This window comes from Sceloporus undulatus, chromosome 4, assembly GCF_019175285.1.
Source record: "Sceloporus undulatus isolate JIND9_A2432 ecotype Alabama chromosome 4, SceUnd_v1.1, whole genome shotgun sequence".
NCBI classification, from domain to species: Eukaryota; Metazoa; Chordata; class Lepidosauria; order Squamata; family Phrynosomatidae; genus Sceloporus; species Sceloporus undulatus.
Window position 1 is genome coordinate 205,559,829 of NC_056525.1, and position 16,786 is coordinate 205,576,614.

General features: G+C 40.8%; 1 protein-coding gene across 1 annotated transcript in view; it reads right to left on the reverse strand.

Annotated features, from left to right (window-relative positions):
• CPA6 (carboxypeptidase A6) overlaps positions 1 to 13,935 on the reverse strand; it is a 59,753-nt gene extending 45,818 nt beyond the window's left edge. Inside the window, 1 exon segment of the mRNA XM_042461330.1 lies at positions 13,789 to 13,935. Within this exon segment, the coding sequence (XP_042317264.1) occupies positions 13,789 to 13,892 (104 nt within the window). The 5' untranslated portion in view covers positions 13,893 to 13,935.
• Positions 13,936 to 16,786: the final 2,851 nt, after the last annotated feature.

Sequence of the window (16,786 nt, forward strand, 5' to 3'; positions counted from 1 at the left end):
CCGAGGGAGTTTGTTCCACTGTCAAACAGCCCTTACTGTTAGGAAGTTCTTCCTAATGTTGAGGTGAGATCTTTTTCCTGTAGCTTGCATCCATTGGGGCCTAGTCTCTGGAGCAGCTGAAAACAAGTCAGCTCCCTCCTCAGTATGACATCCCTTCAAGTATTTAAAAAAGGCTATCATATCACCTCTTAACCTTCTCTTCTCCAGGCTAAACATCCCCAGCTCCCTAAGTCGGAACTCATAGGGCATGGTTTCCAGACCTTTCACCATTTTAGTCGCCCTCCTTTGGACACGTTCCAGTTTTTCAACATCCTTTTTAAATTGTAGTGCCCAGAACTGGACACAATATTCCAGGTGGGGCCTGACCAAAGCAGAATAGAGTGGCACTATTACTTCCCTTGATCTAGACACTATACTTTTATTGATGCAGCCTAAAATGGCATTGGCCGTTTTAGCTGCCGCCTCATACTGTTGACTCATGTTCAATTTGTGGTCTACTTGGACTCCTAGATCCCTTTCACATGTAGTTTCATTCAGCCAGGTGTCACCCATCCTATATCTGTGCATTTTATTTTTCTGCCCTAAGTGCAGTACCTTACATTTCTCCCTGTTGAAGTTCATTTTGTTAGCTGTGGCCCAGCTTTCTAGTCTATTCAGGTCATTTTGAATTTTGATCCTGTCCTCTGGAGTATTAGCTATTCCTCCTAATTTTGTGTCATTTGCAAAAAAAAATTTTTTGTTTTTTATTTATATACCGCTATTCCAAAGATCATAGCGGTGAACAGCAAGTAAGCTAATTAGCAAGTAAGCTAATTTGCCCCCAACAGTCTGGGTACTCATTTTAGCGACCTCGGAAGGATGCAAGCCTGAGTTGAGCTTGGGCCCTTTTCCTGGTCTTGAACTCGCAACCTTGTGGTTTTGAGTGAATGGCTGCAGTACAGGCATTTAACCACTGCGCCACTAGGGCTCCTTATTTGATTTGATAAGTATGCTCCCAATTCTTTCATCCAAGTCATTGATAAAGATGTTGAACAGCACTGGGCCCAGGACAGAGCCCTGTGGGACCCCACTGGTCACTTCTCTCCAGGATGAAAAGGAGCTATTGTTGAGCACCCTTTGGGTTCAGCCGGTCAACCAATCCATGTAACAGTTGCTTTGTCTAGCCCACATTTTACAAGCTTGTTTGTAAGAATATCATGGGGAACCTTGTCAAAGGCCTTACTGAAATCAAGATATACTATATCCACAGCATTCCCTTCATCCACCAACAAAGCTGGTAATTTTATCCAAAAAAAGAGATTAGATTTGTCTGGCAGAACTTGTTTCTCTGAAACCCATGTTGACTTTTTGCAATTATGGAATTGCCTTCTAGATGTTCAGACTCTCTGTTTAATGATCTGCTCCAGAATCTTTCCTGGTATTGATGTCAGACTAACTGGACAACAATTGTTGGGATCCTCTCCCCCCCCCCTTTTGAAGATGGGGACAATGTTTGTCCTCCTCCAGTCTGCTGGGACTTCTCCTGTTCTCCAGGAGTTTTCAAAGATTATTGCCAGTGGCTTCGATATTACTTTTGCCAGTTCTTTTAATACTCTTGGATGTAGTTCATTTGGTCCTGGAGATTTATATTTGTTTAGATTAACCAGATATTCCTGTACTATCTCTTTGCTTATTCTGTGCTGAAATCCCCCTATTCTGTCCTCTGCTCCATTATCCTCAAATTGAGCACCCTTTTCCTTTTCTGAGAACACAGAGGCAAAGAAGGTGTTGAGTAATTTTGCCTTTTCTTATCCCCTGTTAGCATTTTGCCATCTTCTCCATGCAGTGACCCTACCATTTCCTTCATCTTCCTTTTGCTGCGGACATATCCAGAAAAGCCCTTTTTGTTGTTCTTAACCTCTCTAGCAAGCCTAAGTTCATTCTGCGCTTTAGCTTTTCTGACTTTACCCCTACATGTGCTTGCTATTTGTTTTAATTCCTCTTTGGTCAACTTACATGTCAACTTACACAAACTCAATGCATTTCATTAGTGTTTTGTTAGGGAAGGATTACTCAGAGGTGGTTTGCCATTGCAAACCATCTTCTGAATATAGCCTACAACACCTGGTATTGCTTGGCAGTCCTCCATCTCAGTATTAACTGAGCACAATCCTGTTTAACTTCCAAGATCAGAAGGGATTTAGTGCCTTCAGGGGTCTGGTACCATGTTTTAAAAATTCTATTCCTTTGCTTTTTATTAACCAAGACTGCATTGTAATGGAAAATAAAGTGATTTGGGAGTTCCCCCAAACTCAAGCATTTTTTCTCACAATTTTTTTAAATTAAAGTTTTTCAAACAATGTATAACAATATAAATTTAACAAAGGAAAAACAAAACAACAAAACATGGATGTAGAGAAATCTTGTAGCACTTTTGAAACTAACTGAAAGAAAGAGGTTGGCAGCATGAGTTTTCGTAGACTTATTTCCTCAGATGCACTTGGATATGATTTTGTAATGAAAACTGTACACATATTAATGAATAAACTACAGAGCATTTAAAATTATTTTGTCATTATTGGGACATCTGTCAAGACATCTTTCAATATCTTGACTGCTGTGATGGAGGTTTCACACATTATGACTTGTTACTGATGTATTCGATTAGAGAGGACCATTTCTTGTGAAACAGCAATCACTTTGATTGTCTGACTTTATCAGCAAATTTTCCTATCAGCTATGTGTCCCATAGCTTCCTTCACCAATTTTCTAAAGTAAAATCACATGTCTTCCAGTTCCTGGCAATTTCCAATCTGGCAACAGCTATCAAAAAGCAGTATGTTCTTTGTGTTTCAGTAATTTATTCTCAGCCAGAAATGTTGAGAATATGAGAAGAGCTGGGCAGACATTTATGTTTCGCTTGGTAATTTGGGAGACAACATCTGTAACTGGACCAAAATTTATTTGCTCTTGGGCATTCCAGCCACATGTGCAAGTAGATGCCCTTAATGTTGCATCCTCTTTAGCAGTTGGAAGTTGTATTTTTTTTGTTTTTGTTTGTTATCCTCGCCAAATACACAGGTGTAAGATATCAATTATGTAGTGTTTTAACCTATTTTCTTTAATGGCAATAGATCTAAATTTAAAGGGTGTGTGTATGTGTGTGAGCTCCAGATTTTAAACCATTCAGGTTCTGGGATTTCTAATTGCAGTTCTGCTTCCCATCCTGCCCTGTGGTTGAGATCCCTCCTAAAATGATCGTCTATCATCCATATGTTTTTTTCCCAAACATATAGAAGTACATTTTAATTTGGAAATATAAATATGAAATGTTAAATCACTATTGTTAATAGCAGCTGTCAATAAGTCTTATAAAAGTGCATGTTTCAATTTAGTCCATTCTCTACTTCTCATTATAGATTTACATTTTTAGCCAGAAACACTCTAAAAAGAAGGAGAGCATTTAGGTGGACAAATATTTCACAATCTCACTTCATTGCATACTGTTTCCATGTAGTTTGTTCACAATTGCGTCTTTCTCTCATTTGCAGTTTTGGCAACATTTAAAAAACAAATGTTTTTCCCCTCCCAAGAGGATTTCAACCAATCAGAAATCAAATAAGAGAGCATGATACTGTTAGCCTACATGGTTGGAATCATCAATAAAATACCATCTTCAATGAAGAGAACATTTCTTAAAGTGAATGACATATGTAGGAGTGAGGAAAAATAGGATTCTGCTACTGAGTCTGGGGAGAGGTGTGTTGAAAGAAGTGAAGTCAAGCCTGAGACTATCAGTTTTCAAGTGAGAGAGTAACAGAGCAAACAATCCAAAGAGGAAACACATCAGTGAAATCTTAAGTACCTTTCCACTTTTTCCTACTGCTGCTACAATCATTTAGTGCACATAGGCACTGGTACATGCACAACTGCTCATTTTTTCTCTTCCAACACAAATCACTTACACAGACAAGACACAGTTAATGTCAATATGTTTTGGTCAGAAGGACACTGGTTGTTGTTTTTTTAAGGAAAACATTCCTCTTCCATTTAATCACATCATTCAGGTAGGCAAATGTTGATGAAATGTCTAATATTGTAACATGTTTTACCTTTACTTTGTATTAAAAACAACAACAACAACAACAACAAATGGTAAGTTGTTTCTTCTTAGACCAGTTGAAGAAGAAACTTTCCAGACGACATTTCAGAAGAAGGAACTGGCACAACCACCTCTGATTATTTTTTGCCTAAGAAAACCCTATGAAGTTGATGGGGTCATCATACTAAGTTGACGTGTGACTTGAAGGCACTTGTGCACACAAACAGATGAAATAATATGCATTTGTGATGTTATATAAACTATAAAAGTAATTTATGTTTCTATATTATGTTTCTGTGTTAAAATCTGGATAAGTACAGTAAAGAGTGTGCATGAAGGTGAAGTGACAGGTGTGGAATGTTTGGGAGTGAATTTGCATCTGGTTGGTGACTGGCTTTGAGAGGAAGGAAGTGATGTTGGAATTATGTTATGACTGAGACTGTAGATGAGAGAATGAATAAGGAATGAGATCTGAAGATAGATGAAAAGATAAGGACCAGGTTCTGGTGAAAGAAGATAGGACCTGAGGGAGGAGAAAGACTGTGATGGAAAACTATATTATATGTTTAAGACTTAGGACTAGATCCTATGTTGCCCAGTGTAGCATAGGAGATTCACAAGGGAAACTCCATTATTGTGCCTTACTCACCATCACCCGGAGTCATGGTTTTGCTGCAATAGCTCTTCCTGAAGCCATTCCACCAGCCATTCTCTCGCTGGTGGAGAGTGGGAGGGAGGATCACAGAAGTGACTAACTATACTCCAATGCATATTGATGAGACTGTCTGCCAAGATACACTGGAGTCTTAATGAATGATGCTGTTGGTCTGCTTCTGCTTATGGGGTATAGACAGACAGTTCTCCAACTCTCCATATTCTCTCCCATGGAATGGCTGTTTGGGGGGCTACTGAAGCAAAAGAGTCCTTTGATCATAGCAGATGGTGGATGAGAATACCAATATCTGCAGCAACCAAGAAAGAAAGAAAGAAAAAGATAGATGCAGACAAAAGGTAAACTTACCCTATACCACCAAAAGGATGCCAGCCTTAGTCAGCTAACATTCTATACCACAGCTACATGTGTTAATGGAAAAGAGGGTGGTAAGGAATAAATTATACATATTATCCTAAGATTATACTAAATAAAGTTAGATTTATTGTTTGCCCCCTTATAGCCAAGCAGAGCCTAAAAGATTAGAAGAGGGTTAAAAATTATGTAGACCTCCAAACACTGGGAACTGAAAATTTACCAGCCCTAGTCAGCATATCCAATGATGAGAAATGCTGGGAGATGCACTTTGACAACAACTGGTGTGCAGTATTATCCCAACCACTGGCCTAGAAGAACAGCACAATAAAAGTAAATGTAGTAAAGATCTTGGTGATAGCAGTGGCCTAGAAAGATGTGGGAAGATGTTTGTGTTTGCCACTATGATGACTTAAGGAGGAACAGCCACAGCATTTCACTGTGTTGAATGTGTACTCCTAGGCAAACTGGGAGGAGTAGTGTGTCACAGTGCAAAGCAACCAAGAGGCAATATCTTCTTTGCCTATAACCCACAAAAAGTCATGTAAGGTAAAGTAGGGCTCCCAATCTAACAAGAATGCAAGGAACATAACAGAAACACTGTCCTATGGAGGAAGAAACAAAGTGCCAGTTGGAAAAAGGAATACATATTTGTTTTTCAAAAAGAGGCACCTGATGCAGTAGCATAGATTTCTCCATATAACTTGTGATCCCCCCACCAATTTTTATGGCAACAACTGCATCTGTGTATTCTTACACGCTCATCTGCAAGCTTTATCACTTTCTTGTAGTCCAGGAGTGGGACTTATATGGCTCTCCAAATGTCACTGAACTGCAACCCCCAGTATTCCTCATCATTGGCAGTGGTGACTAGGGATGATAGGACTTGTAGTACAGCATCTAGAGGACTACATGATTCCTATATCCTAAGTTATTTTGCCACATCTCAGTCTCATATTTAGATCCACAGAACTTTGTACTCTAATCAACAAAATGAGAAATGGCAATAGCGTTTTCAAAGAGTGTATGTATGTGCCAAAGTTCATCTCCAGAACCTTCTTTAGACACAACACCATCCAGATGTTTTGGAATACAACTCCACAAACACTGATGTTGGCTTCTAGGAGTTAAAAAGTTCAAAAAGTTTAGAATACTGTGAAATATGAAATAAAAATAATCAAAAGGCATTGTTTCAAGCTCTGCCATTTGTCTCAAAAAAAAAAAAAAAAAAAATCCCACCATGAATTAGGATTTTTCACCTATGCTATTTTTTTAAAGCACTAAACTTCAAGGTTAAAGTTACAGTTTCAGGTTTAAATTAAAACTTTTCCTCCAACCTTTCCATCAGTCTTTGAGGTATGGCTTTTAAGGAGGATCTGCTCTGCTGTGTTGACATTGTGATGGATGATACAATCACTGATGTTGAAAAGAGAGAGAAATATCATCACTTTTTGTATGCAGGAACAACGCCAAATTTCCTCTGTACTTTGCTGAGTGACAGAGGGGAATCTATTTGCTTTCTTCTGACACTTTTTCTTTTTTATTACTTAAATGATTTAATTTAATTTGGCAAGAGCTAAGCAAATTTATCCAGTGGCATATGTGAATGAAACGTTTTGTAGTGTCTTCTCAAAGGCTAAAATTCATACACATTCAAAAGTTAATTTTGCTAGTCTTATACTGGGGAACCAATCTAAACTTAAGATATGCCTCTTTATAATGAACTGGTAAAACTAGCTCTGAGAATTCCTTGTTTAGGAAAACACTATGAAATTCATGATGTCACCATAAATCGACAGATAACTTGATGGCACATACACACAATGAAAAGGATATGATTCTTATCTCAATCCTAAACATATGTTAGGAACATTAAATAATCTGTTATCAAGTAACTAACAAAAGAAAGATTCTGCTAAGGACCATACCACCACTTTAAAAGAAAGGCATAACATTTGTCTAGCTAAAATGAGTATTCCAAACAGTAATAACCATTACTTCAATTTAAGACAGAAGTATAAAAGCCATTAACTCTTTCTTTTGAGCATTTTTATGAACAGCTCTTTAAGAGTACTGCTATTCTGCAATAATCTATTTGTAAGTTACATGACAATCTTTCTAAACTTTTATAAAAAGAAGCCTGTCATAAGACCTTGCTTTGCTAGATAAAGCTTAATGCTTTAACTTGTCAAGTATGATCTACATGCTGCATTCCTCAAACCAGTTACACTGCAGCAATTCTATTGCAGTTAATAATATTAAGGACTAGAGCTGTAACCTCAGCAAGCCTGTCAGTGTACATTTTCAAAAGAGAAGAATTCATTCATGTCTTGGACAGATGAATATTTTGGACAATGAGAGTAGCCTTTCCTTTGGTATTAGTATTGTTGCATCCACAGAATGTGAAGGGAGCGCAGAGTAGCCTTACTGCAGGGGAAAAGCCTGCTTGTCCATTTTAAAAGGGAGGAAGGTAAGTTCCTAGGGACAAAAAGACACAGTGCACATTGCTAAAAAGAAATAGAGAGGATCCTTGTTATCTTCTGAGGTATGTTTACAGGACCCACCATGGATAACAAAGTCTGTGGATGTTCCAGTCCCGTTAAATACAATGGCATAGCAAAATGAAGTCCCTTATATAAAATGGCAAAATCAAGGTTTGCTGTTTGGAATTTATACTTTTTTTGAAAATTTTCAAGCCATGGATGCTTGAATCCGCAGATAAAAAAAATCTGTGGATAAGGAGGGCCAACTGTAATTAATAGGATTCATGAAATGAACTTGTGGCAGAAGGAGATACTTTGGGCTACTCTATAGTAGGGGCAAAAGTCTGATTGGACTCCTGCCCTTCCTGCCCCTACCTTCACCGTGGAGTCACCCCTTCTAACTTTTCTCTGCAGGGACATTGGGTAGATTGTCTACATTAACTGATTGTCCTTGCAGAGTTTCTCCCCACCCCCACCCCCACCCCCGAACCTTCAAATCTCTGGGACAGTTTGTACCCAAACAGTGAGGTTTTTCCTTCATCCTCCTTTGGCAGTGCTGGCTCTGATGGTGCACCCATCTCTCCGCAGCAAATGAGGTGCCCAGCATGTGATTGAGTGCCTCATCTGATCTTTGCAAGTGGCTACAAGCCACCAACAGTGGAAGGGGGAGGGAAAAACCACCATTAGGCCTGGGAAATTGGCTTGCAGGTTTGAAGGTTGTTGTTGTTATGTTGTATCCAGCTCTTTTCCCAGAACTGAGACTCATCCTGGACATTACAATGTCAAAACTCCTCAGTAAGTACACCCTGAATTTGGGCAGATAAGGCTGTATGTCACCTGGTCATATTGCCCCAGTTTCAGGGGAGAATGGGTTTTTAACTAGTTTTTAAGCAGTGTAGACAAATCCTCTTAGTGGCAGGGTATACATTATTTTCCTATAAGCATCTATAGGAAAGGTGTAGTACACCAAAAAGGTACTGTAATTTCAAAGATATACCTTCAAATTGTTACTCACATTTATAACTAAAGTTCCAAATTGCTCAGGGCAATAGAACACCCCATTTTACACTCACAATGATTTTGTGAGGTAGATTATATTGAGGTAGGATAACTTACCCAGTATCAGTGAGCTTCATGGCAGAAGCTCAGGTCACTGCAGAATAAACCAAGTAAATACCTGAAAAAGTAGCCCTTCCACTTGATAATACCACCCTCACATTATCCCCAAGTGCACTTTTTTTGTTTGCTTGCCAGGCAAATATGTCTAGCAAGAGAAAGGAATCTCCCCCACACAGAATTTTGAATTCTTTCTCACAAAAGAACAACACCAGCTTATTCTTAAAAGCTGTTAGGTACGTTTTAATGTACATGGGTTATAGGCAGAAATAGTTATACTTTGAGCAGAAATTGACAACACCTAAACAGGTCATAATTAACCATTTATTTCAATGAGTCTGCTCTAAGGATAACTAGACTTAATCCAATCTACTGAATGAGAAGGAGGAAAAACAAAAGTATTTACAATATTGACACAGGGCTTTGATGTCAGAGGAAGCTGTTGGACAAACCTTGCTGAAAAGCCTCATTAAAGACTAAAGGCAATTTAAATAATGGGCACCTGATCTGGTTCATGGAAAATACTAACTTTACAGTACTGAAACTACTGCTCACTAGAGATATCCAAATGAAAAAAAATTCTCCCAATATCTGAAGTCTTAGGCTTTCCATTGTTTCTTCATAATATTGGTCCTATGCTGATTAACGGCATAAACCATCTTCTCTCCACCTACCTGAAGTTTTTGGTTTGTCTTTGTAGCCTCTCTCCATGTGGATTGAGTTCCTGGCTTTTGTTGACATTGCCTGAAAGGGTCACCGTTGTGGGAGTACCTTTCACTCGCACTAGGACCAAACATTGGAAACCACTGACTCACAGAACTAGGCAATGGATTCAGACCACAGAGCAGCTGTCGTGTGTTAAGTGCTCTGTCACTGCTAGTGACCTAGAGGTGAAATGCTTTATATCATATTACCAACTCTGTGTCCTTTCTTTCCCAAAGCATATGGAATAGTTTTTAAAACTTCAATGACTGGTTGCATTTCACATGGCTAGCCTTACTGCTTTAATAAAAATGAAAAGAAGACAAGATGGATCTTATTTCCTTTTGCATATGTTGAATCATTTATAGCACTGTTTTGAATGAATTTCTAAAGTAATAGTCCTATATCTTTATTTCATTTTCCTATTGTTGTACATCAGTTTGCTCCTGGATTCCTCCGACTAAACAGAACTGAAGTGTGAAAGAAGTAGTAATAAATATATAGTTTTAACAAAGAAGCCCTATAGATCCAATTGTTAGCCCCATTCTGAATAGAGCCATTGAATCCATGCAATTTAACTATGCAAACCAATACTTACCATACAAGTATAATTACAAAGGCGGGTTACAAACTGCCATAAAGTACGCGCTCCGCACGTACTAGGGTTAGGAAGGGCCGTATTAGGGTTAGGAAGGTTCTTACCTTCCTGACAGCCCTTCCTCCCAGTACGTGCGGAGCGCGTACTTTTTTGCGGTGCCCATCCACATGGGCGCCGCCATGTTGACGTATTGGACGCTGTGCGTCCAGACGTGTCGCGGCGGAAGTGACGTCGCGAGGACGCACTCCACCCCTCGCGGCGCCACTTCCGCGTTCCAAAAAGGAGCGGCATTTCGCCGCTCCTTTTTTGCTGCGCGGGGAAGCCTCGCGGTCTGGCAGCTGGGGCTTCCCTACGCAGCGAATGGCGGCGGCGGCAAAACGGCCCCTTGAGGGCCGTTTGTAACCCGCCTAAGACTATCAACTGGACTTAGTTGAGCCTTGTCCAACAATCCTTCCAATTTAAGCAAATTTGTCACTCTGGAATTACAGGTGTGTTTTGTTTTGTCTAATTTCTGATTAGACAAAAAACTTTCTAGTAGAAATTCATTTGAGATGTGGTGCTGGAGAAGAGTGGATACTGCCAAAAAGATAAATGAATTCTAGAACAGATAAAACCTGAACTCTCCCTGGAAGCCAGGATGACTAAATTGAGGCTGTCGCACTTTGGCCACATCATGAGAAGGCATGACTTATTAGCAGTGGCATCACTAGGAGCTGCAGGGGAAGCGGACCACACCAGGTGACACCAATGCTCCTCAAATCTTTGCCTTTGGGCAGAAACAGACTATAGCATTCACCTATATCCCTTTTAAAATGCTGAAGGAATGGGGTGAGGCTCAGTGGGAGGAGAAAGAAGAGGCCCCAGATTTACAATAAAATGTTAAAAAATGTTAAAATTATTTTTAAAAAATTCTTTCTAAACATCACATCTTACCATATATTCACCTTAACCACATGAAAGTGTTATGTAAATATACTTAGGCTGTGCATATGATATTGCAATTTAAAAGTATAATTTTAATTGTGCTAGATGTTTATGTCACAACTACTGCCATTATATTCAGTTATATACAGAATTACGATTTATGAGCAACATTCAAATGATTGTTTAGATTTGTATATTGTATATTGTGTTATTGGTTTTATCTATTTAATGATGTGTTTGTAACTGGTTTTAAATTTTGTGTACACCGCTTTGATCTTCTGGAAAAGCGATATAAAAATAATTTTTTTAATTATTATTATTAGTACAAAAAACATGGCTATGGATTCTATATGGTGTGGGATAGGAGAATGTCAATGGGAGGGTGACACCATGAGTTACCGCACTGGGTAACGCCAACCCTAGTGACATCACTCCTTATTAGAAAAGGCAGTAATGCTAGGCAAGGCAGAAGGCAGTAGAAAGAGAGGAAAATCACATGCCAGATGGTTAGACTCAACCAGAGAGGCCATGGGGCTGAATCTGCAGGGCCTGAGCAGAGCACTTGAGGACAGAGGGTCTTGGAAATGTCTCATTCATAAGGCTGTCATGAGTCAATTTAATATGAAGGCAGTTAACAAGAACAACAAATAGGCAAGAGAGTGTACAATATAATGAGTAAATTGTAATGCCAATGGTCAATTTTAAAAATGCACTTAAATGAAAAAGATAACAGGAGCCAATTTGTACTTCAATTAACTGTGTTTTGTTCAGTCTACCTTGAAACATAAGATGCAGATAATATCTGTCTGTTCAGCCCACTGTTATCTATTTCAACTGGTCACGTTAAATGCCAGTTCTCCCTTTTGAAGTTGTTTTCTCCATTAAAAAGTAGAACAAGTGGATTAGAGGTACTATTCTATCTTAAGTGAATTCAGTTGAAATAAAGGATTTTTGATTTTTTAAAAATAAAAATAACAATACTGCATATATTGGTAAATATTCCCATGATCAGGATGGGTTCAAAAACTGCATTTTCAAATGGCTGCTGTTAATATTGGCCTGTGGGTAGATGGGTGTGATTCTGTGATTGAAAGCAGACAGTACCCCCTCTCTCCTGAAGACCCTCTACATCCTAAAACACTAATCCAAAGTGGAGATAAATCATCTGGAGAAGCAGAAGGGGGGGGGAGAGATATGATGCTACTGTAAACATAGCATTGTATCTAATGCAATGTGATTTTCATCAACTAAACTTTCTGTATTTCATTTTCCTGAAACCTTATCATGTCACATACACCCTAGCAATCATGTCCTTACATGTACAAACCAGGATAACATTTCATGCATCTTATGAAGTGGATTGTGGTCTTTGAATGCTAATGCCATAATAAGATGCCACAAGAGTCCCAATTTTTTCCTGCTTTGATTAGCAACCACTTTTCAGCATATCTGATCTTTTCAACTGGAGATGTCAGGGACTGAACCATCTACATAACCCCTGTATGTTCTGCAAGTGAGCTATGAACTGTGATGACTCTGCTATGAACGAAGAACAGGGATGAATTCTTAGGGTCATCTTTAGGCACATCTAAGCCTTTGCCCAAACAAGGACCCACATCTCAAGAATCCCTAAAAGATGGATAGCTAACTTCAAAATGAGGAGAAATGCTATGATTTGAATAATAAGGGTGGAAAATAATTATAATAATATGATAAAATTCATTTATATCCCTCCTCTCTACAAAATGCAATCGAGGCATTGGTTTGCTATACCCTTAACAAATCCTCCAAAACTTGGATGAAACCAGTTTACGTACATCTGGCTTATACAGCAGTGTACTTAAACTGGCATATACTACATAAAGATACATGGCTGCAAAAAAGGCTACAGAGAAGGCCAATGGGGCTAAACAGTGGCATGAGAAACAAAAAATAAAGTGGTAGATGTGTAGAGGCTGCGATAAAACCTGTACAAAGAAATGGAAAGTTTCTAAAGCAGCAGCAGATGGGAACAAGTCAAATAATGTGAAAGCTGTCATGGGCTTCAAGGAATTACTAGACTACAACATCCTTACATGCATCTCCTCCCTCAACTGGAATAGAGACGTTACTATCAACTGCAGTTTTGGAAAAAGTTCTACTACAGCCATTCCTCCCCAGAAATAATGGGCCCGTACAGACAGACCCAAATAAAGCTGTTTGGGGTCACTTTGGAGGTATGCTGTTTAAATGACACATGCATCTTAAGAGGCCAGAAGCTGTGCCAATGCTGTGCTCCAGACCTCAACATTAGGAGGGACTTCCTGACAGTAAGGGCTGTTGGAGAGTGGAACAGACTCCTTCCTTGGAGTGCAGGGGAGTCTCCCTCCTTGGAGGTCTTTAAGCAGAGGCTGGATGGCCATCTGTCAGGGATGCTTTGACGGAGAGTTCCTGCATGGCAGAATGGGGCTGGACTGGATGGCCCTTGCGCTCTCTTCCAACTCTCCGATTCAATGATTCCTTATGGGCAAGTATTCTCCAACGATTCCCGATGGGCAAGTACTGTCATTTGTTTTAGCATGTTCTAAAAAGCGAGAGGCTGCCTTGGTCTCTGCTATGCCTTGGAAACAACCCTGAAGAAAACTTCGGAAGCCCTCTCCCTCAACCAGGAGGCGGCGGGGGAGGAAGGAAGGAAGGAAGAGGAAAGGGTGGCTGGCTTCCTTGAGGAGGGAAGCTGTCTTTCCTCTCCCGGGGCATCCCTGGGGCTCCCTCAGACAAAGGCTTCCCTCCAAGGGGCTCCCAGAGTTTCTTCCCAGGTGCCCCCTCCGAGGGAGTCCCCAGGAGGGGAGCCCCCAGGGCCAGCAGCAGGCAGCCTTACCCGGCGTAGCGGTTGCCATAGAGGGGGGAACTGGCTTTGGAAGGCGCCCAGGAGAGGAGCCAGAGAAGGAGGAGGGCAGGCGGTGGTCCTCTGGGCGGCTTCATGGTCTCTGGAGGAGGAAGGCGGGAAGAGGAGGGAGAGGGTCTCTCTCTCTCAGTCTCTCCACAGTCCTCTGGAGGGAAAGGCTTTGCCAATGGAAGGACTCGGGAAGGGGAGGGAGGAGGAGCAGGAGCAGCAGGAGGAGGAGGGGGCCTTCTTTCTCCATCCCCAACCCAAGTTCAGGAAAAGAAAAGTTGGGGCTGTTCAGAGAGAGCAGAGGCTTTCTGGGGGTGTGTGTGTGTTAAGGCTGCATCCACACTGGAGAAATAACCCAGTTTGGCACCACTTTAACTGCCCTGACTGAAGGCTATGGAATTCTGGGAGTTGGAGTTTGTTGTGGGGCCCAGAGCGCAGCTTATTACCATGTAATAAGTTTTACTTTTCTCCCATATTACTATTATCATGTATGGATGTGCAAAGTAGACAGTACGGAAAGCGGATTAGAGTAAAATCAATTCATTCAAAATGTAGTGCTGGAGAAGAGGGCTGAGGAGAATGCCATGGGCATGAGCCAGAAAGACAAACAGGTGGCTCCCCTTGAACCCATCAAGCCGGAAATCTGCCCGGAAGCCAAGAGGATTAAGGTGAGGCTGTCAAACTTTGGTCATGTCATTGGAAGGCATGACTCATGGGAAAAGTGGAGGGATGTAGGAAGACAGCATGCTGGATGGATAGACTCTATTAATGGACACACAGGCATGAATTTACAGGACCCAAGCAGAGCAGTGGAAGATAGGGAGCCTTGGAGATGTCTCATCCATGGGGTCACCAGGAGTCAGGATGGCTACAAGGGGGCTGCCCAAAAACCCCCACTCAGCCTGGGACAATCGATTCTGGGTCCCCTCCCCCGAGTTTTCCTAAAAGATTCACACTGACAACTGTACGAATAACCAGTGCAAACAGACCCAAGATAAACCATGATAAAACTCTGCATGCCTTGAACATGTTTCCAATACATCTGCATCATCAACTCCATCTTGATTTGCAATACTGACATGGATGAGCCACAGAATTCACAAAGATGCTCAGAGTTGCAGTTCCAACCCCTCTCCAAAAAACAAACAAACCCAAAACCCAGTGTGAACAACAAAACCAGAATGCACGAGCGAGATGATTCACATTGTCGTGCTAAAAGAATCAATATCTGCCCAATATGAGAATGAGACAAAGTACAGTAAAATTTAAACTCCATTATCATAGAATCGTAGAATTGTAGAGTTGGAAGAGACTGCAAGGGCCATCCAGTCCAACCCCATTCTGCCATGCAGGAAATCTAAATCAAAGCATCCCTGACAGATGGCCATCCAGCCTCTGTTTAAAAACCTCTAAGGAAGGAGACTTCACTACACTCCGAAGGAGTGTGTTCCACTGTCAAACAGCCCTTACTGTCAGGAAGTTCCTCCTAATGTTGAGGTGGAATCTCTTTTCCTGGAGCTTGCATCCATTGCTCCGGGTCCTAGTCTCTGGAGCAGCAGAAAACAAGCTAGCTCCCTCCTCAATATGACATCTCTTCAAGTATTTAAATAGAGCTATCATGTAATAATAATAATAATAATAATAATAATAATAATAATAATAATAAGTTTTATTTGTATACTGTTTTTTCATAGATCAAAACAGTTTACAGACTATTAAAATTATTACACATAAAAATAGATAAAATCCAGTAATACAATTATACAGAACACAATCATTCACAGGGTAAGGCAGAGAATCACCTCTTAACTTCCTCTTCTCCAGGCTAAACATCCCCAGCTCCCTGAGTTGTTCCTCATAAGACATGGTTTCGAGACCCTTCACCATTTTAGTCGCCCTCCTTTGGACACGCTCCAGTTTCTCAATGTCCTTTCTGAATTGTGGTGCCCAGAACTGGACACAATATTCAAGGTGGGGTCTGACCAAAGCAGAATACAGTGGCACTATTACTTCCCTTCATCTAGACCAGGGGTAGGCAATCTGCGGCCTGCGGGCCGGATGTGGCCCGGCAAGGCCTTGGGACCGGCCCCAGCCTGGTCCTGCTGCCGATTGCCGCCGGAGCCTTTGGCCTCTCGCGTGAGGGTGTGGTGCCTTTGGCCTATCAGGAGGAGGTGGGCAAGGGGGGGCAAGCGGCGGGCAAGGGGGGCAATTGTCTATAGAAGCCTCCATAACATGCATTTATATTAACCTTTTTTAAAAAATCAGCAAATTTTTTTGCGTATCCTCCATTTTTAAAAAAAAAGTGCCCTCCATTTGAAAAATTTGTCCTACATTTGTCCCGGCTTATTTATTTATTTATTTTTTAAAAAATTATTTAATTATTTATTTTTTGGCTTCGGCCCCCCAGTTGTCTGAGGGACAGCAACCTGGCCCCCGGCTCAAAAAGGTTGCCTACCCCTGATCTAGACACTATACTTTTATTGATGCAGCCTAAAATTGCATTGGCCTTTTTAGCTGCCGCATCACACTGTTGACTCATGTTCAACTTGTGGTCTACTTGGACTCCCAGATCCCTTTCACACATAGTCTCTTTCAGCCAGATGTCCCCCATCCTATATCTGTGCATTTCATTTTTCTGCCCTAAGTGCAATACCTTACATTTCTCCATGTTGAAGCTTATTTGGTTAGCTTTAGCCCAGCTTTCTAGTCTATTCAGGTCATTTTGAATGTTGATCCTGTCCTCTGGAGTATTAGCTATTCCTCCTAATTTGGTGTCATCTGCAAATTTGATAAGTATGCCCCCAATTCTTTCATCCAAGTCATTGATAAAGATGTTGAATAACACTGGCCCCAGGACAGAGCCCTGTGGGACCCCACTGGTCACTTCTCTCCAGGATGAAAAGGAGCCACTGTTGAGCACCCTTTGGGTTCAGCCAGTCAACCAATTACAGATCCACTTAACAGTTACTTTGTCAAGCCCACA